This window comes from Neolamprologus multifasciatus, chromosome 12 (assembly GCF_963576455.1).
Source record: "Neolamprologus multifasciatus chromosome 12, fNeoMul1.2, whole genome shotgun sequence".
NCBI lineage: Eukaryota > Metazoa > Chordata > Actinopteri > Cichliformes > Cichlidae > Neolamprologus > Neolamprologus multifasciatus.
In genome coordinates this window covers 15,892,331-15,918,302 of record NC_140450.1, presented here as the reverse complement: position 1 = coordinate 15,918,302, position 25,972 = coordinate 15,892,331, and the positions used below count along the sequence as shown (strand labels likewise).

Sequence of the window (25,972 nt, the reverse complement as noted above, 5' to 3'; positions counted from 1 at the left end):
GTTTGCTCAGGAATAGGATTTTGAGCTGGTGACATGCTTGAGAAATTCTCTGAAGACTGTTGTTTCTCTAGTTGCGATTACAGCTGTAACAATCACTGAGCTAATACAAATGAGCTAATACAGAGGAGTTTGAGATTCAAGCCTCATTTTAATTGTGTAACACAAGGCTGCATAATGAAATTGTGATGAACCCCCTGCATGCCTCCAGAAAACTAAATATGAGTGAATAAGCAGACAAGTGATAAAGTAATAAAGCCATTACTTGTGAAGTGTACAGGGTGAGCTCAGTACTTTCAGAGCCTGAGAGGAGAAACTGTCTGGAGTTTAGCGGTTTCAGATACTTCTGTATCACTTGCCAGATGGCAGCAGGGTGAACAGGCTGCAGCTGGGGTGAGAACTGTCTTTTAGTATCCTTTGGGTTCTTCGCAGACATCTCATCTTACTGATATCAGTGACTCTGTGGGAGGCTTTAATCACCTGCTCCATATATTCTGTATCTGAGAGCGATGCTTATGATGCGTCACTTAAACTCCAGACTGATTTTGTTTTGGCAAAGTGTATATACAGGTATGTGTTTCTGCCATATCCAGTATAAAAATGACATTTTTGTATATATTTCTTTACAATTACGGTGCTTTGACACTGTTTTGCCACCTTTTTCTATTATGTACAAGCTCAGTACAGCTCAGAAATAGCAGCTAATTGAATTTATTTAAACATTTGCGCGTTCAATCAGGGCAGAAAAAAGAAAGCGGAAAGTGAAGATTGAACGTGTAACCGTGAGTCCTCACTCACTGTACACAAGGCTTCACATCAAGTCTTATTTTTATGGCTTTTGGCAGTGCTGTCAGCTCGGCCTACTTCTGCCCTGTCTATATTTAGGGCTGAATAATGCCCTGCTGGAAAGCTGTCCTACATTAACCGTGCTCCTCCGTGTCTGAATACCTGCAGGTGAACTCACCACCAGACACCTTTTCTTTCCCCGTGCCTCAGCCTGTCTCTGTGTGCCACTCAACCCATTTCAGCTTGCTTCAGTGCCAAGACAAGCTACCATACAAAACCAAGACATGAATATGAATACAAAAATCTGGTCTATTGTCCTATTTTAACGCTTTACTGCTTTTCTCTAGACTAGAATAATCCTTTAATTGTCTAACAAGGGGAAATTTGGTTGTAACAGCAGCCAGAAAGACACATATACAAACAAACAGTACACAGGACACAGGACATATTTACATATGGACAATGGTTACTATAAACAGAGTACTGTACAGTTATTAAATTAAATAAAAATAACCACAGATAAGAGGCAAACCAGGTTGTAGTGCGAATCGGTTGATTCAGTTATTGCAGTTACAGCGCAGATGTAAACATCTATGTTTGTTGGGAGCAGTTCTGATTGTACAGTCTGACAGCTGCAGGGAGGAAGGACCTGCGGAAACGCTCCTTCATGCATCGAGGATGCAGCAGTCTCTCACTGAAGGAGCTCTGCCTGCGTTATTGTGTGTGGCTGTCAGTCTGCCGTCTCTTCGATCCTCTCTGGCCTTCCCCACAGCAGCAGGAGACTCGAAAGCTTTATAAATGGATGAATTCTCCGGTCACGACTCAAAGGAAACCTGATTTTCTAGACAGATGGTCTGACTTACTGCACAGAAAAAGCATCAATAGAAGCAATGTTCAGGGACAAACTGATTGCTGCTTTTGAAACTAATTTTCTTTGGACCTTGCTCTCATGCAATGACACAATAGACAATGTTTCCATTTTTTGCTTAGTCATTTAACTTCTCTAATAAAGAAAATATCTCTTTAAGAATAACATTGTCTGGTTCTAGTTTCAAGGATGGATTTCAATGTGTTTCGTGATTGAGAATTGATTGCTTTGGGGGTTTCCTCCCTTGAGATGCTCTGCTTTCACTGCAGCCACATTCACTTAAGCTTGATTGTAGGTTTCTCTCATCCAGTTCTGTCTTCAGTAACTCAGATGTATGCTATGCTGTTCTGAGATCAGGTGATTGAGATGGCTATTGAAGAATATCCAATTTCTTTGCCTTGAGAAACTCCTGAATTGCTCTTGCAGTATGCTTCAGGTCATTTTCTAGTTGCACAGTGAAGTCTGATCAGTTTTGCAGCAATAGGCTGAACCAGAGAAGAGAGTATATCCCTGTACACTTCACAATTCATCCTGCTACGTCTATCAGCTGTCACATCATCAATAAACACTAGTGACTCGGGTCCACTGGCAGCTATATGTGCCCATACCTTCACCCTGCCTCCAGCATGTTTCCAGCATGTCTTTCATTATTCATCTGACATTTTTTAGGTTAAGTATTTTATCTCTGACTTAAAAATAATAACTGGCAAGCTTAATGTATAAACGATGCAAGTGGTAAGGTGCTGTCCTAAACTCAGTGCAACAGGAGCTCCTTTAATCTCCATTAATCTGGACTTTTCCATAACTGCTAGCTGCCAGATGTCAGCATCTCCCCTCTTATATATTTCAAATGAAGCTTTCAGCGTGGATACACGCAGACCTCATTGCATGCTCGTGTTCCTGGCTATCTTCCTGTGATTGCTCGCAGCCCCACAGCTTTGGGACAGTAAATCTGTCATCGCCGTCCCTTTTAAACAGAGTGTATATGGAGATTATCCTCTGCACCGATTCACCAGAGGATCACTCATTGCTTTGCTGTTTACTTTCATGGTCCAACATTGCATCTCTTTGGATGAGAGGAGCACCTGCTGACTGTTAAATGACAATGTGTTGACGGACAAAGGGGTGCTGGGAAAACGTGACAGATTACATAAGAGACCCCTCAGCTAAAATAGATTGGCAGGGTATTAACGTGGGGATCACTGTGGTCTGAATCTGACACTGGTCTGGCCTGCACACAGTCTCCACATCGCCTTTTCTCTTTCTCACTTACGCACATAGTCGTTGATTGGACCATGGGGCAATGCTAAATTGTGTGTGGGTGACTGTGAGGGATAAATGATCTATTGTGTGTATGTGTGATAGAGTTTTCTGCTCTCCAAGCTCACTGGCACCAAAACTTTCCACTTTGAGTCAGCTGTCAAAATAACACTCATATAAATAGAGGAGGAATTAGCTGGCATGGCAGTGATTAGCACAACAAATACACTAATGTAACACACATGCGCACAACAGACACACACACACAGGCCGGTCATCTTCTGACAGAGGATCTGACACTCAGATGAGCCCATTAATATACAGTGTTAAATCTTCAGGAATAATATTAAGCAAACATACTTGCACTTACACACACACACCATCCGCAAACACACACACACACACACACACACACACACACACACACACACACACACACACACACACACGCACGCACGTGTCCTTCCTGCCAATTTTTTAATATTTGTATTTATCTTCACTGATTTTTTGCCTTTATTGGACTTAAGAAATAAATAAAATCATGAATTAATTAAGAAAAAAATATGTCGAGCAACAAAAATAAGTGGCTTGATTACAAGAATGAATATTGCAGCTCTGCTAAGGTTTGTGTTAAAGCCTTTCATGCAGTTCTGCAATCTGTCACATTAATATTAGTTAACATGTCCTGTGAAACAAGAAAAAGGTGAAATGCTACAGTATATTATTGTTTATTCATTTATTTATTTTTGTTTCATGGCCGTGCTTTCAGCTCTTCTGTGTAACCCGGTGACTCAAATTCTAGTGTTTAATAGTCTTTTACTTTGCATTAATAAGTCCACCCATAGAGTCTGAACGCAGCATTCTAACCAACCAAGTTTGTTTGATTTTGCTGATAAGTTAACACTGCAGTGTTTTATCCACATAGCTCAAAAAACTCAAAGTGAAACCTCAGAATATGGATCCTAAAACCTGTGGGTGACGTCATGGTGGTTACATCCACGTTGGCAACCCAACGATCACTTCCTGTTTTATATTGTAATCGCTTGCCACGTATAGTACACTGGTGCGGTTGTTCTGCTTTCTGCTTTGTTATTGCCTTTGAGATATGAGATGTTTACCTGGTTTCCTGTTTGTATGTTGTATGTTGTGTATTTGCTGAGTTAATTCTTTGATATTTGATGCCTCATTTATTTATTTAAAAAAGTAGTAAATTTAGACTAGAACTCCTGCACAATGGTGCACTTAAGGATTGATTTCTAAAAAATGCTTTAACAGGTTGTGTGAATCCCATTTTCTCCTGTTTCTCTTTATCGGGGTCACAGGGAGAAGGCGCTTACAGCCTATCCCATCTACCATAGGGCGAGAGTCGGGATACACCCTGGACAGGTCGGCAATCTGAGACAGGGTTAATGCGGAGAGCCCGGTGTTACCATTCACAGTTACAGTCACACCTATGGGGAATTTAGAGTGACCAGTTGAGCTAACCCCACTAACTGCATGTTTTTGGGCTCCGGGAGAAAGCTGGAGTACCCAAACAGAACCCACGCAAAATTTCAAATCACCCTAATTTGGTATCTTTCTGCATTTGGATGGTCTCTAAAGAGAAAATCGATGTTTTCGTAGGGCATGATCACAGTGATGTTTGAGGAAATTCAAGCCAGGTAATCAATTATTAGCAGGACTATATATTAGGAGCTAAAAAACCTAAGATTGTGCTGCCCAAACTGTGGCCGACACGCATCCCACACAAAATTATCAGGAAAATTAATATTGTACAGACTTTGTTTATGAGACGAGATTGCTTCCAGAACAATTGTAAGGTTTCGTGAATAAATACTTCTGCAGGTTGTTCAGAAAGCTGCTGCAGGGCTTCTGACTACCACTGCTAATTCAGTTCTTCTGACTCTCCGTTAACCTCAAAGTCTTTTTAGGTGGCTTTGACTTTTAGAGCTCTGCACAGACAAGCTCTGGTACACATCAGTAAACTTTTACATACATTAGCAGCAGGCCCCAGAGGTCATGTGATCAGTACCTGCTGACTGTGCATCAATCAAAATGGAGAACTGAAGTAGGCAGAGCTCTGTCCCACTCAGTCTGAGATCTGCTTTTTAAAAATGTTTTCCAAATTTGCTTTTGGGGGAAAGTTTTGACTGTATGGCTTCAGTGCTTCTCATCTGTCATACTGTAAATGTACTGCTGAAATAGTGGCTGCTCAGTCCTCAGTATGCTCTGAAAGCTTCACTTCAGATATTTTTCTATCTTTGTGTCTGTCCCTTGTGATTTCAATGCTCATATCAGGCACTCAGCTCTGAAGATACTCTTGGACGGATCTGCTTCATCGCTCTTCTACTCATGCTCTGTAGCTAATTTGGCTTGCCCGGTGCAGCTGATACTGGTAGCTGTCCAGGCACGAACATGCACAAGAGTGGGCATCGTGAAACTCAAGTATTGTTCAAAGTAAACGATTGCTGGCAGCACTGATGCTGAAAGAGCCAGGAGTCATTTTACACAGAGATTAATCAGGCATTTGAAACTTCGGTCTCCAGAGACCAGAGGCTGCTCATTTATAGCGTGTGAAGCTCAGAATGATTTGATATAGAGAACTGTAAACTGACTTCATCCCCCTTATCACTGTCTCTGGCTTCATGATATTTCTTTTCACTACAATTGTGCTGGATCCTGCTGCATAAGTTTTAATCTGCTGAACTGTATACACTGATCAGACATGGCATTATGACGACTGGCAGGTGAAGTGAATAATACAGATTGTCTCTTCATCGTGGCACATGTTAGCAGGTGGGATATATTAGGGAACAAGTGAACATTTTGTCTTCAAGGTTGATGTGTTAGAAGCTCTTGTGGGCTGTGCCCTGTCTGCATTGGTCAGTATCTATCAAAAGTGGTCCAAAGAAGGAACAGTGGTGAACCAGTCACAGCGTCATGGGCAGCCAAGAGTGGCCTGTGTGGTGTGATTCAACAGACGAGCTACTTTAGCTCAAGTTGCTGAAAACGTTTGTGCTGCTTCTGATCGGAAGGTGTAGGAATACTCGGTGCATCACAGTTTATTGTGTGTCGAACTTCATAGCTGCAAACCAGTCAGGGTGCCCGTGCTGACCTCTGTCTCCTACTGAACGTGCCAAAAATGGGCACACGAGCATCCAAACTGGACCATGGAGCAATGGAAGGAGGCGGCTTGGTCTGATTAATCATGTTGTGTTTTACATCACGTGCATGTGCGTTGCTTACCTGGAGAACACCTGACACCAGTATGCACTACAGGAAGAAGGCAGTCTGATTCTTGGGTCATGTCATTCATGGGGGTGTTACTTATACACATACCACCTACCTAAGCATTGCTGCAGACCATGCACACACATGGCTGTGGCCTCTTTCAGCAGGATAATGTGCAGTGCCGAAAAGAAAAAAATGGTTGAGGAATAGTTTGAGGAGCACACCAACAAGTTTAAGGTGTTGACTTGGCCTCTAAATTCCCAGATCTTACTCCAATCGAGCATCTGTGGGATGTGCTGGACAAACAAGTCCGATCCATGTAGGTCCCACATCGCAACTTAAACAGAGTTAAATGATCTGTTGCTAACTTCTTGATGCCAGATACCACAGCACACCTTCAGGAGACTAATAGAGTAGGGTCAAAGGTGTTCTGGCAGCAAAAGGTGGAACAACACAATATTGTTGGTTCACAATCAAAACTATTTTCTTTATAAATGTTGTGATGCAAGTTGTTGTGCTTTCATTTATCAGTCACGCACATTAAACTGGGTTGTTGCCACTTACTGGGGCGATCGTGGCTCAAGAGTTCGGTGTTCATCTTGTAATCGGAAGGTTGCCGGTTCGAGCCCCGGCTCCGACAGTCTCGGTCGTTGTGTCCTTGGGTAAGACACTTCACCCATTGCCTACTGGTGGTGGTCAGAGGGCCCGGTGGCGCCAGTGTCCGGCAGCCTCGCCTCTGTCAGTGCACCCCAGGGCGGCTGTGGCTACACTGTAGCTTGCCATCACCAGTGTGTGAATGTGTGTGTGAATGGGTGGATGATTGTGTATAGTGTAAAGCGCTTTGGGGTCCTTAGGACCAAGTAAAGCGCTATACAAAAAATACAAATACAAAATACTGTAGAGAACTGCAGTTTTACAGGCTAGATAAGAGGAAAGTGAGTTAAATTAGCAAACACAAACACCGATATCAGCATCTGCACTCCCTGCCTTATCATTATGAATCATCAGAAAGTGGCAGTCATGTTCTGCTACAGCAGATGCTCACATTTATTTTTATTTATTTTTATTCTATCTGCCTCACAGAAAGCACATCAAGCTGAAAGCGTTTCTCTGGTTTCGGTTGTTTATTACAGTCAGAATATTTTCCTCTTCTGTTTCTCTAATGAAAAGCATCCAGGTTACATTACAGAAAAGCGTTTTCCCCGAGATAAGAAATGCTTCCATTTCCATTCAGTGCTTCCATTAAAATGCAGCTTGTACAACAACAGTTCTTCCTGATCAGTGAAATTGTTTGGCGGCGCCCACATTTGTTGCCAATGCCAAACCATCTGCCACAAAGCAGCACTGACTCATCAGAGCCGCCTGCGCTCTCTTTTGAGAATCCATAATTTCCACAAGGTACCTCCTTTTCTGTCTCGTAACAATGTACTGCACCTTGCCCGGTGTTTCTCTGCGGCTCTGCGGCGCTGAAACGAACTCAGACCTGAGTATGTGGGTGCAGAAGTGCTGCAGATAAAAGAGCAGCCGTGGCTCAGAAGCTCAGCTGTGAGGCAACTGTGCAAGTAATACATAACTCTGGGGGTTGGTGGGGGGGGGCATCCAGATTTCACGAGCAAGCACCAGGAGAAGGAGTGCTAGATGAAGACTAGACTAGATGAAGAGCATGGGCTTTGGGAAAGGTTTCACTCGAGGATCAACGTGAGTCAGTGTCAGGCAGAAGAAGAGGGAGAGGCAAAGAAAATGAGATCAGGTGTGAAGGGCAGGTAGGTATTTATGACAAGATGGGTGCGGCCCTGTTCCTGAACGTCAGTTATTTCCAATCACACACGTCAAACCTATCCCACTCATTCAGCTTTATGCCTCATTGTCTGGTTCACTTGTTGGACTGTTCTGTCATGCCTCTGTTGCTCAGGCTTACAGTGATTTGCACGTGTGAAAAAGTGTGCACACACACACACTCACACACACACTCACACACATACACACACTCACACACACATATATTGTCTCTTTCGCTTTCTCTCTCTCGCTCACTCCCGACCTCGGCACCTATCAGTAGCTGATAATCTAACCAAAACGTGTCGGCAGCGTTTGCTCTGATCCTGAGTTGCTGGGCACAGGCGGTGACAGATCCAGTGTCTGGAGGATAAACTTGATGCTCCAGCCTGCTGGTGTCCATTACTCACGATCTCACTGGTGCAGCCGATACCTTACCCCGAGCTTTCACGGCTTCTCTTTTCTGTCTGTGTCCACTGCCTTTATCTGTGAATTTTCTTTGGTAGTTCTACTCCTGGTTTCAAGCTTCCATCATATCTCTGTTACTTCTTCGACAATTTTGTTATGACGTTACATCTCAGATAAGGGAGTGTCTGAGAACAATCCACAGTTATGAAGGGTGGTGTGTGAAATTACAGCATTGTTTTGTTTGCTCATTTTTGTTCTTTTCTCTCAGGCAATGAAACTCTGAGGGAAACCCACAGGTGTGGTAAAGGGAGGGGAGAAATCAAAAAATAATGTGGTCAGATACCAGAATTAAAGCAGAAAGTTCAGTTTGCCCTGAAATAGCCCGTCAGTGTGCTTCATGATGCATACATTTTCTTTATTGAATCATCTGTATCTGTGTCTGAACTTAAAGCCTCTCATAAATCTTTCAGGTATGCGTTTCCAGAGGCCTTTCCAGATAAGCACCAGTAGTTCAAAGGAGCAGAGATGTGAAGAGGCTGGTTTTATATTCAGAATGAAAAGATAAGTATTCTTATTTCCTACTGACAGCCATTTTTAAGCAGTAAAAAGCTGTGATAGTGGCACAGTCTGACTGACATCACATTCTCTGAGCAAAATGTTCAAGGCTTTAATCGATCACTGTTAAACTCAATAAAGAAATCCACCTATTTGAACACTTTTTGCAGACTTCATATACTCTTTTTCAACTACTCTGAACACATGTGATGCACAATTGTAGCCGCAGATGGCAGAAGCTAAACTCAACCACAGCTTGGGTGTTGTTGGTTGCAGAAGTACTAAAAATTGTTCTGGCTTGTATCTAATGATGAAAGCGCTGAAAGCATTATAAACAGTACGAGCTCAGACTGCACAGTGTGGTGTGCACTGAAACCAAGATGTGGATCTGGTGAGTGTTCGAGGCAGACTGGGAAGACTGTGTGTGTGTGTGCGCGCGCGCGTGTGTGTGTGTGTGTGTTTGGGAGCTAGTGGATGAGGAGGATGAGAAGAGCAAGACAAGAAGCAGTTGTTCAACTCAGTCTCCACAGACTCTCTGTGGTTTTGCTAATAGGGAAATTCAGAGGAAAATTATTTGTGTGATGCAGCAAATCTATTTTTATACCTTGTTGTTACTATAAGCCTGTGTCCACAAGGAAGAAAGTGAAACTCATCATGCAAAGGCTGGTCAAAGAAAATCTAATCTAATCAAATCAAATCTGGCTGACTGCTGAGCCACACCAATCAGCCCGTAGATCATTAAGCAATCTGATTAAGCGAGCTTCTGTTCAAAGTATCCATGACCCAGAAGAGAAGGACAAAACAAGCTGAATGAAAGCACCATAAAATGTGATCATTGTGCATGAGTTTGTGGAAATAGGCAAGTTTCCCCAAACAAAAAGCTGTCTGTTTGCAGCGTTACAACTTGCCTGATCAGTTGGAGGTTTTGCATTCACACTTTTGACAAAAAGCTGGAAAGTTTTAAGAGAGGTGTCTTAGTAGTTGTGTTAAACTGTAATAAAACTCTCGGAGTAGGGTGACACCAGCAGCCACGGACTTTAGAGCAGACAGACTGCTCTTTTAACCACACACACACACACACACACACACACACACACACACACACACACACACACACACACACACACGTTTGTATTTATATCCTTGTGGGGACATCTCATTGACATAATGCTTTCCCTAGCCGCTTACCCTAACCCCAACCATCAAAAATGAATGCCTAACCCTGACCCCTACCCTAAACCTAACCATAACCTAATTGTAACCCTGACACCAAAACCACATTCTGAGTCTCAAAAATGCCTTCACGGTCCCCACGAGGGCTGTTTGTCCCCACAAGTATATTAAACTACCAACTTTTGGTCCCCATGAAGATGTCAATACCTGTTGTCCACACACACACACACACACACACACACACACACACACACACACACACACACACACACACACACACACACTTAAATGTACCCAAGCACACTCTCTGAACCCTGAGTGGCATCTCTGCAATCAACTCCTATAAGCCCCATGGGTCAGCTCTGTAACGTTAACACTTGTCTCTCTCTCTCTCTCTCTCTCTCTCTCACACACACACACACACACACACACACACACACACACACACACACACACTCTGTGTGTGTGGTCAATGACAACAATGTCTGGACTCCTTTTAACAGTCTCCTGGTGTCCATGTGAGTCTTCATTCACTTTCTTCCAGTTAATGCTTAATCAGCTTGTAGAAAACACACAGACAGGGCTCAGACCACAGCTGCATTATTGAGCAGATGCCACAAGATTTTACTCCAACACAATTTACTTTTCCAAAGAAGAAGCAAGAGTCTGCTGACATCACAAACATAGTTTCCAATTAGTTATGGATTTTCTTAACGTAAAAGTTTGTTAATTTAGGAAAAAGGAAGAAAGCTCCAGGATCTTGTGTTGTTGGTTTAATTTCAGAATGAGTTATCTGAGTAATATTTCACACAAAATGTTGAGTTAATCTAATAATGAGGTTAGAAACATTGTTTTTGGGTCATCTCTCAAACTTTATTTCCTTAATTATCTAATATGAGAGCGCTGCATGAACACTGAAGAGATGCAAAAAATGATCCCAACACACAAAAGCATATTTTTCACATTTAAACCACTTCATTATGTGATCTGCTTGTGTGTATAAGGAAAAAGGTTAGTCTTTCATCATTAACATTTAGTTTTAGAAGTGTATTTTAAAAAAGGTGTATAAGAGGAAAGCTAAAATAAAACAGTGCAGCTCTGCTGTTTTAACCTCAGCAGGCTGTCAGGCAAACTTTGCTAGCAGTAGCACTGATGTGAAATTCTAACAGAGTTAAACTTATAGGTAGAAACTCTGGCATACACATGCTGCATATAGCCGGATCGTGTTTATCCCACGAGGATACTCTGTGGAAAGTATCCTTTTAGCCAGAGCTCAAGCACACACATGTCCAACATGAGGGCTGAGCCGCGTGATATGACTTTATTTTTCTCGTTAAACTAGATTGTGAATAATTAGTTGCAATACTAAGTAAAAAGATTAAGTAAAATCAAAATTTCAGTTGTAATGTACAAGTTAAGAGGTTTTGAAAGCAGGACCGACTAAGAAAAAATCAACCAACTATACATTTTTGTTTGTGCTTAGCACAAGGTCCATTTGATGACTTTCTTGATCTGTCTTAAGTGAGATGTCGTTTTCCATTTTAAAATAACTTAATAGGGTTTTTCATCATATTTGTAAGGAAGCATAAAGCTGCCACCCAGGCAAAAGAAAAATAGAGCTATACCATGTTATAACGTGAAAAGTTTATTTTTCTAAAAATATACTTTCATGTTAGTCCAATATACTTTTCACGTTTGAACATAATTATCACGTTATAACAAAAAAACTTTCATGTTCTTACAATATAAATATTATATTGTAATAACGAGATATTATGTTGTTCAAACGTGAAAAGTATATTGTACTAACATGATAGTATATTGTAAAAACATGAAAAGTATTTTGTTAGAACAATAAACTTTTCACTTTATATCCAGGGGTGCACATGGGCTGTCAAAATAAAAGCACCAGATAAGAAGTTGCAACGCGCGTTTGCGTACGTAGGATTTTCTGGAGGAGGACAGACATTTGTTTAGAAGATGTCGAAGAAGCAAGCTCCTTTAAGCAATTACTTTGGTGTTCCTCCACCTCCAAAGAAATGTTAGAAAGCTCCGAACCGCAAAAGAAGCGCGTATTCTTGGAAAAGTGGTTGCAGGAGGTGAGCTGGCTTCAAACAAATGATGAACGCACTGAGATGTGGTTCAGAATATGCCGTGAAAATCCCACTCTAGCGGACAAAAACAGTGCCTTTTATATGTACGCAAACGCGCATTGCAACTTCTTATCTGGTGCGCGTCTTTTATTTTGACAGCCCAGGCGCACCTGCGGACTACTTACAGTGGGGCAAAAAAGTATTTAGTCAGCCACCGATTGTGCAAGTTCCCCCACTTAAAATGATGACAGAGGTCAGTAATTTGCACCAGAGGTACACTTCAACTGTGAGAGACAGAATGTGAAAAAAAAATCCATGAATTCACATGGTAGGATTTGTAAAGAATTTATTCGTAAATCAGGGTGGAAAATAAGTATTTGGTCACCTCAAACAAGGAAAATCCCTGGCTCTCACAGACCTGTAACGTCTTCTGTAAGAAGCTTTTCTGTCCCCCACTCGTTACCTGTATGAATGGCACCTGTTTGACCTCATCATCTGTATAAAAGACACCTGTCCAGAGCCTCAACCAGTCAGACTCCAAACTCCGCCATGGCCAAGACCAAAGAGCTTTCGAAGGACACCAGGAAAAGAATTGTAGACCTGCACCAGACTGGGAAGAGTGAATCTACAATAGGCAAGCAGCTTGGTGTGAAAAAATCAACTGTGGGAGCAATCATCAGAAAATGGAAGACATACAAGACCACTGATAATCTCCCTCGATCTGGGGCTCCACGCAAGATCTCATCCCGTGGGGTCAAAATGATCATGAGAACGGTGAGCAAAGATCCCAGAACCACACGGGGGGACCTGGTGAATGACCTGCAGAGAGCTGGGACCAAAGTAACAAAGGTCACCATCAGTAACACACTACAACGGCAGGGAATCAAATCCCGCAGTGCCAGACGTGTTCCGCTGCTGAAGCTAGTGCATGTCCAGGCCCGTCTGAAGTTTGCCAGAGAGCACATGGATGATACAGCAGAGGATTGGGAGAATGTCATGTGGTCAGATGAAACCAAAGTAGAACTTTTTGGTATAAACTCAACTCGTCGTGTTTGGAGGAAGAAGAATACTGAGTTGCATCCCAAGAACACCATACCTACTGTGAAGCATGGGGGTGGAAACATCATGCTATGGGGCTGTTTTTCTGCCAAGGGGACAGGACGACTGATCCGTGTTAAGGACAGAATGAATGGGGCCAAGTATCGTGAGATTTTGAGCCAAAACCTCCTTCCATCAGTGAGAACTTTGAAGATGAAACGAGGCTGGGTCTTCCAACATGACAATGATCCAAAACACACCGCCCGGGCATCAAAGGAGTGGCTCCGTAAGAAGCATTTGAAAGTCCTGGAGTGGCCTAGCCAGTCTCCAGACCTCAACCCCATAGAAAATCTGTGGCGGGAGTTGAAAGTCCGTGTTGCTCGGCGACAGCCCCAAAACATCACTGCTCTTGAGAAGATCTGCATGGAGGAATGGGCCAAAATACCAGCTACTGTGTGTGCAAACCTGGTAAAGACCTATAGTAAACGTTTGACCTCTGTTATTGCCAACAAAGGTTATGTTACAAAGTATTGAGTTGTATTTTTGTTATTGACCAAATACTTATTTTCCACCCTGATTTACGAATAAATTCTTTACAAATCCTACCATGTGAATTCATGGATTTTTTTTTTTTCACATTCTGTCTCTCACAGTTGAAGTGTACCTCTGGTGCAAATTACTGACCTCTGTCATCATTTTAAGTGGGGGAACTTGCACAATCGGTGGCTGACTAAATACTTTTTTGCCCCACTGTATTTGCATATGAAGTAATGTTAGCTGCTTCTGTTGTATCTTTTATTTGGGTAAGCTTTAGATATGCATAGATCATAGATATTTCAACCACATCCCAAAGGTGCTCTATTACACAGTGAACTCACTGATGTGTTCAAGGAGCCCTTTTGAGATGATTTGAGCTTCGTGACACAGAATGTTATCCTGCTGGAAGCGTCAGAAGATGGGTACACTGTGGTCAGACTCAGGTAGGATGTGGTGCTGAAATGGTGCTAAACTGGTATTACAGGCATACTAATAAAATATCTCCTACACCATTACATCGCAATCAACAGCCTGAAACACTGATACAAGACAGGATGGAGCCACGCTTCACGTTGTTTACACAAATTTCTGACCAAACCTAGCCTTGCTAGCGCTAGACTGTTTCCTGTTTTTAGCTAACAAGAGTGGCCCCTGGTGTGCTCTTCTGCTGCTGAAGTCAGTCTGCTTCAATGTCCATTGTGTTATGCATTTACAGATACTCTTCTGCACACCTTCACTGTAACAACTATTTGAGTTACTATTGCGTGATTGGCTGATTAGATATTTCCATTAAAACCCATAAAAGTGCACATTGAGCGTAGGTATGTGCGGTGCATGTGTGTATATATTATGTAAGATTTAGAGCCCCGCCACTCTATATAAAGCATTAGAGTAACAACATAACCCTCTCTACAGGTTATCTGAGGTCAGCAGTTGAAAGCTTTGCTTGTACATCCCTTATCTAAGAGGGTTGTTGAGGTAAAAAGTCATGTGAGAGGGCCTCTTATCCAGAGGCTCTCTCACATAAAAGTGGACAGCATAAGGAAGGCAAACAGTAAAAACTGATTTGTTTCTAAGTGTTGGTAGTAATATAAAGTTTTTGTTAAAGCTAAACAGAATGTATAGCTTTCGGCGTGACTGGAAGTGCGGCTGTGACTATCCCTGTATGACATTCAGGGTTGTTATCTCTCAAGCTCTACTCATTTTTGTGTGACTTCCTGCCTACGCTGATATAGCTTGCTTTAAGTGTTTCATTCAGGAACTTGTACCATGATTTTTATTAGCAATGTGGTCAGAGAGTAAAAATAGCTAAAGGAAGGGCTAAATCAGCAGTTCAAATACGCTGTGCATACGTTTTTCACAGCAAGCATGCTACTAAAATGTTTCCAACCTTTCATAAAAAGGCCACCAGGTTTTTCTCCTTTTAATGATTCTCATTAAACTGCCACTTATTTAACAAGTAAAGGTGCAATGATACTGCAGCTCATTTCAGCCATCCTGCATAGAGCGGGGTGCTGGATGAGCAGAAACGACGGCCCACTGGTGGTGTTGAATGAAAGGTCAGAAGAGAGGATGACTGAAGTTATCAGGACTCCAGGGACCGCTGAGGTTTGCATGCCAAACATTCACCCTGTGCAAGCTGTTGCATTATTGCTTTCTAGACCAGTCATTACCCCCATTTCATGCCCTGCAGCAGTGTGAAATAAAGCAACTGTTTAACTGTCAACTGTCCAAAAGTAAGAATAAGAGAAAAGTCAATATCGCTTCTCCTCAGACGTCTCCTCTGATCACTGAAAGAGGTGCAAAACTGCTATTTTTGAAGCAAGAGTTTCTACAAAGTCTGGCTGCAGACGATAAATGTGGTTATGTTAAGGGCAAGAATAAAAGAAATAAAGGCATTAACACAAGCACTCACAATAAATGACCAGAAGGTCAGAGCGAAAGAAACATTTGCAGAAACATTTATGTGCTGACGTCAGAGAGGACGTACAAGTACGAAGCACAGCGGGGAAAGCAATTAGACTGATCACTTTCCTACTGCCTACTCAAGTCCTTAGAACACAAGTGATTTACTGAAATGCATACAAACACACACACACACACACACATACAGAAATGCATGTGTCCACCCCGGTTGGCATCCTGTATGGGTCTAACATGCTCAACATGCGCAGGGCACAGTCAGATCGTGTTGCTTTGTAGCACCGTATACAATTACAGCAGGTGTCAGAACAAACTCTGCGTATGCGGGTGCACGGCATTGCTCATGTTGTGAGGACCTAAATCTGTTTAGACAGTCACATCACAGACTGGAACTGTCTTAAGTGGACAAAAATCAACTCCACTACAATGCAGATCACTCAGTTTTTTATGTTGAAGACATGTTAGAAGATTTAGATTTAGGGTACAGTGATGGATATGCAACTGCCTGCGCATGCATGGTCAAATGAACCTGTTAAATGGGCAACAGATAAGCTATTGCATTAGCTAAATAACACTTTGCTGTAAGCTTCACTGTCACACCTACATCTGGGTGCAAAATTAAGACACAACCTTACAACGAAAACGAGAACAGGAGAAATGTCGCTTTCCCTTTTCTCAGTTAGTTGGATGTTGGGACAGCTGGAGTAGGTCTCATTGGGGGTTTTTTCTTTCATTTTTGGCAAAAGAAAAGAGGCCATAGTTGGAGAAGGCAAAGAAGATAAAAAGGGGGACAGGAATAGAGACTAAAAGTAAAACAAGCCTGAACTTTTGGCAGGCATGCAATCGAAGGAAAGAGCTCCAAGACCTAAAAGGGTTCAAAAACAAAATTTAGTTGACGTTATTTCTATCAGTAAGAAGTTTTTCCCATCCCCAGAGGGGATGAGATGTGCTTTGCTGTGCCCCAGAGCCCAGACAACTTCCTCAATACTGTGGATGTCTTTGGAAATAGCATAAAGAAAGCTTCACATCTTTATTGTCCATAAATATCTTAGCTGGGCACCTTCACAAGACTCCGCTATACCTGCAGGTAGCAGATATGGCATGGGAGTCCCCTTAGATAGATCGTTAAACAGCCATCATGTATGTGTGTGTTCATGCTTTCCTATGGGAAACACACACACAGTTTGAAGAATGGCATAAATTTTAATTTAAAGATCTGGCATGAGTGACACTGATACTTCCACCGTTCAAGAATGCAAAACTGTCCACTCAGTTTACAGCGATCGTGTGTCATAACATTTCCAAATAGCTCATTGGCTCTTAAGTAAGAGGTCAGAGGTCATGTCAGAGGTTCTTTCATTCTTTCTCCTACCTGTATTGCCTCATCCACATGCCTTCCAGTTTTAAGACATGATTTTAACATTGACTTACGAAAGTTTGACTTAAGTTTTAATCGGTTTTGTGACCTAATTCTAAAAAAGCAAAAGTGCATTTACTCTGAGTTCTTTGTATGTCATTTATTTGAGTTCCTCCTCACACAGAGACAGCTGTGATAGGCTCCAGTGCCCCGGGACTCTAAGCTGGATAAGCGGTAAAGAAACATCATGGCAGGATTTTAGGACTCAAAACATTAGAAACTATATTATAGTGAATATTGCAAAGTAGTGATGTACATTAAGATACCCATCTGATGAATTCTACAACTGCAGAATTAGTGGCATCACTAATCCAATAACAAACAGTAATATAAAAATTTGTGTATAAAGTATTTTTTGGTTTTGGCACTTTATTTTGAAACTAATGTTGAATCCCTGGGTTTTACTCACACACACCCCACGATACAAGATCATCACAATACTTCACTAATGATGTGGTTTTATTGCAATTTTTGAATACACTAAAGTATCCTGAGTATTGCAATGACATTTATTGTGATTTATCACCCTTTTATTAAAACGGCAAGTTATGTCCACAAAGTTAAATTTTGTCTTTATTTTTTTATCCAATAAGATTGTCAAGCATACAAACGCTTTCACTAAAACCTGCTATAAAATGTTTCCACAAGCTGGAGTCACTCTGCTATCAGTCTGCAAACAAACGGGGTTAAGGTGGCAACTGCATGCAATCTGTTTCTGATAACACAGCAATTAACTATGATAAATCATTAAAAAATCTCATATCTGGTGCTTCTCATTTAAAAGAAATTTCACATTTTTTTAATATATATTTTTTTAATGCTCTTTTATACTTGCAAGGAGGTTGCTGCGCAATTTCTACTCCTGTGGCTGAGCCATTAGCTTGCTCAGAATATCACGCTGTGTCCAGTGTTGGCTGGTGTTTCAGTCGAGCTGATTTAATGCAACTTCCCTCAGCTAACATTATCTCAGGACGGTGGTGGTGCACGGGATTTATTGAATAAAATGTTGAATTAAACAACTGTTTTTTAACTTCCACTCTGTGCTACTGCTAATTTTATATTGAGTATTTCTCCTGTACTGTTGCTATGACACATATCTAATCACACGTTTAACTTATGACAGCCAGATATAGACACGTGGTAGTAGGTGAACTTTGAGTTATGAGTTGTTTTGCCGAGCTAATGCCTTAACACTGGAACGAGTTATGTCATCTTCAAGCTGCTTTCATTTGTTCTCCTTGACATTTACATTTTTGTATGCAGATACAAACTACGTGGTCTGGAAATCCCCAGCTATACCCACTTGTTTGATCTGTCATGCCAAGCAGTCATCTGATTGCCTCTTTTATCAAATTAAGTGGGTCCCTCTGCTGAGGATGAGGACAGGAAATTGTAACACTCTCCATTAAGGAGAGCGGTTGCTATTTATGTTGCGATCACAACTCTGCCTCTGCACCCGAGGGAGAGACCATCCCCAATATCTGCACTCAATAATGGATTCAGGTTTCTATTTATACTGCCTTCACTCTCTTTCTCTCAGTGTCTCTGTCACTGTCACTTTGGCAAGTCTCATAATAATTATAGCTGTTGGCCATCGTGAAAAAGCTGTTACAGAAATAGCCGAGGCCTCGGTACACTGCGCAGGCAGTTATTTTAGAGAGTGAGAGGCATATAGGTAACTTTAACTATCAAGCTGCAGGGTACAGTCAGATTGTATAACTCGAGAACTGGGTTACAGAGACTGAAAGGAAAACATGGAATAATACTCTTTGAAGACTTTTTATACTTTGTAAGTTTTATTGGGCCACACTAAAATCAACTTTCAGCAATTGAAAGGTTATTAATTCAAGGAAGATTTCAATATTTCTTTGGTTCACTGACTTTTCTGGCTTTTGACTTTGCGTATCTTCTAGAAAACATGCAAAACTACAAGGCTGGGAATAAAACCACATGGCAGTGGCAGGAAAAGATTGTGGTTATGAAACAAAACATTTAAGGAGTGAGCCTGGTATCCATGTGAGAGCTTCACACTGGCTAAAAAGGATGAAACGTGTTTGTGTAAGGTTTTCTTCGTGGTTATATACAGTCCACGGTTCTTTTACAGTCACTTGTTATACCACAGTCCCTTAATGACAGCAGCGCCTTCTGCTGGTACAAACCAGTGACTGCAGAAGTACTCCACTCCAAACATGGCTGCCCTGGCAACTGCATGGGAGGATGATAAACATTACTCGGTATCTGTCATAGTGCTCATTATTTCATTTATTCCTAAACTGCCTTGCATTAGACAGCCGGCTGTATTTGAATGATATGTTTTGTTTTCTTTTTGGCGCGTTTTACTTTCAGTTTTCGGGCCATCTGAAAGTCTAAAGAGCTAACGTTAGTCAGTGCTAGGTAGCAAAGTTAGCTTTAAGAGACGAAACTGCTTGGTAATTTTACAGATTTGTTTATTGCGCTAATCAGTAGTATGCAGGACTCGCCATTAATGGTTTAATTGTTTTTGAAATGTTTTTCAGAGCTTTTGTTGCTAAATTTGCGTCTGCCCGATAATGGGTGCTGTATAAATAACATGGTTACAGATGCCAATGTCGTTGAGTAGACTGTGGATTTATTATCGGATAGAACTTTCTGGACTTTTGAAAATGCACACAATCTACACCGGAGGTTGTTGGCATGAGCTGCACTTGTGTTTTACTAACACTAACTGAATATGAGCAGGGGGAGGAAGAGCCTAGTGTCCTGCAGCCATGCACATCACCCCTGCTCAGCGGTCAAAGTGTGGACCACAGGCTGGCCACACAGAAAACTGCACAGTTCCTCAGGGAGGCTGAGAGGAACAGGAGGCAGTAAGTAATACTGCTGCTGTCACTTCTTCTGCGTTTAAATTGAATTTCTAACACATATTTTTATTTACATCGTCAAAAGTTTCATATCGATGTTATGTTAATTTCTCATTCACTGAAGATGAGTTGGAAACAGTCAGCAATAATACTCTGTGCCATTTAAGCGATGCTCAGTTGGTATTAAGGGTCCCAAAGTGTGCCAAGAAAATATGCCCCACACCATTACATCACCACCAGCAGCCTGAACTGCTGGTGCACGGCTGGATTGTGCCATGCTTTCTTAATGTTTATGCCAAATTCTGACCCTAGCATCTGAATGTTGCAGAAGATATCAAGACTGATCGACATGTTGTGCATTAGGAGCTGCTCTTCCTATACCACACCTGGGTTATAACAAGTGGTTATTGGAGTTACTGTTGCATTACTATCATTTCAAAGCAATCAAGCCATTCTCTCATGATCTCTGGCATTAACAAGACATTTTCTCCCAGAGAACTGACGCTGACTTGATATTTCCTCTTTTTCAGACCATTCTCTAAACCCTAAAGATAATTTTAATCAGAGGTCATCTTGACCATGTCTACTTGTAATTTTAATTGTTCTAATAAGGTGAAATCAGATTATTTGTAATAATGTGTAACAGATCAAATGAATCGCTGAACTTTTCATAGGATTGAGAAGTTGGAGAAAGAGAGGACGCTGATTTCTCAGTGCAGAAAGAGTGGCTGGGCGGATGTGAGTGGAGAGATCGAAGAGTACGAGAATGTGCTGGAGGGACCAAGAAATGCTGAGAGTAGGTCTTTCTTTACATATACTAACATTTTCACCTGACATTTTAATGTTGCGAGGTGACGGGGCATCTCACTCAGCATTTTTTTTGTGGGAAGACTTATTATCAGATCCAGAGAGGCTGGAATCTCTGAAACTGGAGGCATAGCAATAAACATTTATTAGAAGAAGCATCCATCCTCTGTGATGAATATTGCTTTTAACCCTAACCCTGTTCTTTTTCCTTCAGAGATAAATCTTCAAAAGCAGCTCATGAAGATTCATAATGGTGTGAGGAAATTTCAGAGACATCTAACTGATGTGAAACCAACTCCGGAGTGTAAGTTTTACTCATTTATGTTAAAGTGGACCATTTCTGCTTTTCCTTATTCCAGTCATATATATTATACTGTTGGTAAATGCTCACATTAAACAGAGTGTGGGTTTTAATTAGTAATAGCTGGTATTTGTGCAAGAAATCCCTGTGAACCACAAGCTCAGGCTTCAGACCTTGCTTAAAACTCCCCTTTAGACTGTTTTTTTTTTCTGCTCCTGGGTCTGGATGATGTCAAAGAGATGGGATATCCCTAACAGGGACATCTTACTCCAGCTGCTATTTAAGCGTTCTGTTCTCGATTGGCAGCCAGTCATAAAAATATTGCTTAAATGACAAGGAGCTAAAACAGCTCATTTCAGACTAGACGAGACTTACTATGAAGTAAATGGGGATGATTTTGAACTTTTAATCATGCAAAGCTGATGTAGTAAAGATCCAAGAGTAAATAGCTGGAAATGGACATGAATGTAATAGGTCCTCTTTAATTTAATATCCACTATTGCAGAGTATTCAATTCAATTTTATTTATATAGCGCTAAATCACAACAACAGTCGCCTCAAGGCGCTTTATATTGTAAGGTAGACCCTACAATAATACATACAGAGAAAAAAAAACAATCATGTGACTCCCTATGAGCAAGCACTTTGGCGACAGTGGGAAGGAAAAACTCCCTTTGAACAGGAAGAAACCTCCAGCAGTACCAGGCTCAGGGGAGGAGCGGCCATCTGCTGCGACCGGTTGGGGTGAGAGAAGGAAGACAGCATGAAAGACATGCTGTGGATGAGAGCCAGAGATTAATAACAAGTGTGATTCAGCAGAGAGGTCTATTAACACTTGTTGAGTGAGAAAAGTGACTGAAAAGGAAATACTCAGTGCATCTGAGTAGTGCACTGCTCAACAAAGTTGACTGCATTGTTATATGTATAGAGTTCTTATTGTCTCTGCATTTTCTTGGATTTTCAGTGATTGAAAAACTGAAGGAAATCATGTCAGAGGTGGAAATTTCTATTAACAGCATGAAGGAGGAACAGCGCTCATGGTAACAGCATAAACCAAACAACCTGAGTTAGATGTAGAGGCTTAAAATCCATTTTAAAATATGTCATCACTATTAAAGTAAACTACCTTTAACTTAAAATGTAATAATATTTAACATAGTGAAGCAAGCAGGTACATTGCACTTCTACATGTTGCATTCGTTCGCACGTGATTCCAGCTTTATGTACGTTAAAGGAGAGAAAAAGCAGCCACCATTTAATATTTTCTGGGGGTGAACTCTTGTGCTGATGTCAATATTTTGTTAAAATTGATTTGCTTTTCGTTCAGCTTTGAGGAATTTTTGAAGGAAGAGTGGACATGCAGACAGGAAATCACCGCTTATGAGAAGAAGATTGAAAACTGGAGCCTTGCTGTCAAAATGAATCCCAAACTACCCGCAGCTCCCACTGTTAGGGTGTGTCTCTGTCTCGTCTTCCTCCTCTCTGAATTTTCTCTCGTGTTTGTCAGTTAGGTGGTAAAATATTAGAGAGATGAGTTTCAGTGAGAAGTCTCAGAATTAGAATAAGATAAATAAATAGCTATCTAACCAACACAGTGGCAGTTGACTTTTCATAGCTGCCTCTTTTCCATAAGACCAAACCACCCGACAGAGACCTGCCAGCAGAAGTCAGAGCGCTGGAGGTTTTCCTGCAGAAGACTGGAGGCTCTTATGGTGGCTGGGACCAATATGACCATGAAGCTTTTCTTAAAGCAAGTAAACCATTACTGTTATTTCTCTTCCTTTCACTTGCCATTCATGTCATATGGTCAAACACTACTGCTTAAACTAACGGGCAGACTCAGCAGCTGCCAGCCCAAAGCTTGGTGACCTCAGCGCGGTTGTCTGTCTGTAATCTGTCTGACTCACAGGTCTGGGTGAAGCACAGTGGGGAGCCAGGCTACAGGAAAGAAGCCAAGCTGTATCTGCCTGGTAAAACAATGGAGGAGATAGAGCGACACGAGGAATGGCATCAGGAGCTCATCTACCTGCAGGACAGGAAGAAAGAGGTAATGACAAAACATGTCTGAGCAGAATAGAAATCTAACTATTATCTATATATGTGCGCATTAGACAAACGTGAAGGTGAGGTTGGAGAAAAAGCACCTGTGAACTTCACTTTTAGCTCATCCTCAAGGTTAAGGCCATATCTGTTGTTTTATGGGAGCATTTCCATTTTCGCACTATAACCTTCATGCATGCTGCTTACAGTTTCACTCCTCACTCCTGAGTGAAATTAAACGGTATTCAATGCAGACCCTTACAGTAAAGTTGCTAACAGAAGATTCTGGATTTTGATAGATTTTGCACAAAATGATAAAGAAAGAACTTCATGAAATATCAAATGATGTAATAGCTTTAAATACTGCTTTGCCGCACGTCCTGTTTGTTAGATGGTGATGATTGTAAGCTTAGGGGCTGGTCCTATCGGTTGACTCCCACATATCACCATTATGCTAACATCAGTAATCGGGTCAGTGATATGATATGCTGATGCATTCACGTTTTCTCTGGCTGTGGTTACTACTGACCATGTACTCATGTATTACTCCTGAACTCAAACACTTTGGTTTTTCAGTGAAGACGTTTGTGAACCACCTCTACTTCTGAGTGGATTAGAATTTTCGGAAGTTTGTGCAACACAGCCAACAGATTTTGCACTTCACACACTACAATAACCTTTGAATTTCATTGATGGTGAGCCAGTTTGACCTTTGAGTTTTCAGACAGAGTTACAAAAAGCTTTTAATAATTTATTATGAGCGGAGACTTAAAACATCAGCGCAGAAGTTCTGCTGACAGTCCACTGTTTTTAACTGAAAACTAAGCAATCATAAAGAGTTAGATTTTCAACTTCACTACATATCCCCCCTGATTAGTTTGAAAAAATGGCGATGATTGAACATTACCTCACATTTTCTTTATGTGTTAACATTAAATAGACAGCACATCATAAGAATTTTTTTGCAACCTGTGCTGCTGCTTGTTAAGTATTTTGTGGTTTCTTATGGCACTGCTTATTTTTATGCCACATGCAGGCTATTCAGCGCTGGAAAGCCAGCAAGCATCAGGAACGCCAGATCAGGATACAGACTCAGGAGAAGACAGAAGAGGCAAAAAGGAGGGAGAAGGAGGCCAAAAGCCAGGCCCAGAAACACAGGTGAGCCAGGAGTGTGACACACTAGTATGAACTAAAAAGGAAATGATGCAGGCGGGTTGATCTCCTAGCTATGCCAGTTAAATTCAACCCAATGTCATAAATCCCACCTCATGTTATGAGCACCCAGTTGATTGATGGATTTTTGGGGGTGTCGTTTGTTCGTGGTATATAATTTGTTTTAGGACTGAGGAGGAGAGGAGGGAGATGGCACGGCGTCTGGAGGAATGGAGGGAAGAAAAGAAAAGGAGGGAGGAGCAGGAAGAGGAGCAAAGACTGGCTGAAGAGATTCAAAAGAGGAGACGGGAAAAGGTGCTTTGGTGCTCGGGTGTCATTTTACTGTCGCTGTAGTTTAGTCAGGGAGCACTTCTGTGTAGTTATGCACTCATTTAATGTAAAAATGAAAATACAGAGTAAAACCAAGGAGTAAATATGTGCATGTTGTGTCCTAAACTGCTTTTTACTTTAACCATGTATTCATACTTTTTATTAGGAGGAGCGCCGCCGGCAGCTGGAAGTGAAGCTAACCGTAGAGGAGCAGCTCCGACTGAGGAGAGTAGAAGAGGAGGAACAAGAGAGGAGGAGAAGAGCAGAAGAAGAGAGAGAAAGAGAAGAGAGGAGAAAGGAGGCGACAAAGAGCATCAGGCGTTTTAATGAAAGGGTACAAAAGTGCCAAAATTACAGACACAGGGAAACACAAGATGCGATTTTGTTTTAAACTGAGATGCCTTAAGTGACTGCTGTAAAATGCCAGATTTTCAGATTTCTGGTGTTAAACAGGATGTTGCTCTGGATAAGAGTGCGGTTTTCATCAGGCGAGGTTGTGATGTCAAAACACTGTGAAATACAAGGCTCGTCTCTGCCTTTCTGCAGGATCTTCATAGGGTGGAGGCAAAGCTCCATGAGAAACAGCTGAGGGAAAAAGAGCAAGAGGAAAGGCAGAGGAGACTCGCTGCCAAGTTGAAGGAGAAGGTGAGAGGTTTGTTTTCTTGTGGAAAAAGTAACAGTTAAGTCACTAAATCAGAAAATCATCGTTGTGAAATCTTGAAATAAGAAGATTAAACTGCGTGTGGGAAAAAGGTTGACGTTTTGTCGTTTTTTCCACATTCAGGTGGACAATCATGTCAACAGAGACCCGTCCAGGCTTATCCGCCCTACGAAGGGATGGGAGGAGCGGCTGAAACACGTTGGACCGTCGGGAGATGGGCCAGTGCTACAAATGTTTCACAGGTCTGCCTCCTAAACTTAATTTTTTTCTGTATATCGTTCAAGTTTCTGTCAAGAAACATTTGGTAATAATGAGTAATTTATTTCTAAATGACTGAAATTTTCTTTTTGTTACAGAGCTGTTCCCACTTGGAGACAAGGCCTGTGATGAAGAGTCCTGGATTGTGTTCAGAATCCTTTCTATTTTTTAAAGAAAATAAAGATATACACCGCTTGAATTGTCTCTTTTTAATTTGTCATATAACTTTTAAGTTGCAATTCAGTTCAATTTTAACCTCCTAAGACCCAAACTATTCCACGGCATGCATTTTTAATTTCTCTTTGATATTTGGGCTGATTGGGACCTGATGAATGTAAAAAAAAAAGAAGAATTAACAGATTTTTTTTAACCTAATTTTTGTTTCTAAGAAGAATGAGAGCCACATATGAGGATATTCATTTAAAATTTTGATAGAACAAGAGCAGTATAATGTCCTCGTAAGTGGATATCAGGCCCTTGTTAAATAACCCAAAATGTGATGTACACATATGTGGACGCCA

At 41.4% G+C, this 25,972-nt stretch overlaps 1 protein-coding gene across 1 annotated transcript; it reads left to right on the top strand.

Annotated features, from left to right (window-relative positions):
- Positions 1 to 19,191: 19,191 nt before the first annotated feature.
- Positions 19,192 to 25,928, top strand: ccdc112 (coiled-coil domain containing 112). The gene is made up of 14 exons (XM_085181264.1): positions 19,192 to 19,296; positions 19,781 to 19,908; positions 20,577 to 20,698; positions 20,924 to 21,013; positions 21,975 to 22,050; positions 22,338 to 22,464; positions 22,644 to 22,760; positions 22,920 to 23,057; positions 24,087 to 24,208; positions 24,391 to 24,517; positions 24,699 to 24,866; positions 25,079 to 25,177; positions 25,317 to 25,435; positions 25,550 to 25,928. The coding sequence occupies exons 1-14, from the start codon at positions 19,252 to 19,254 to the stop codon at positions 25,578 to 25,580; spliced, it is 1,509 nt and encodes a 502-aa protein (XP_085037390.1). The 5' UTR covers positions 19,192 to 19,251; the 3' UTR covers positions 25,581 to 25,928.
- Positions 25,929 to 25,972: the final 44 nt, after the last annotated feature.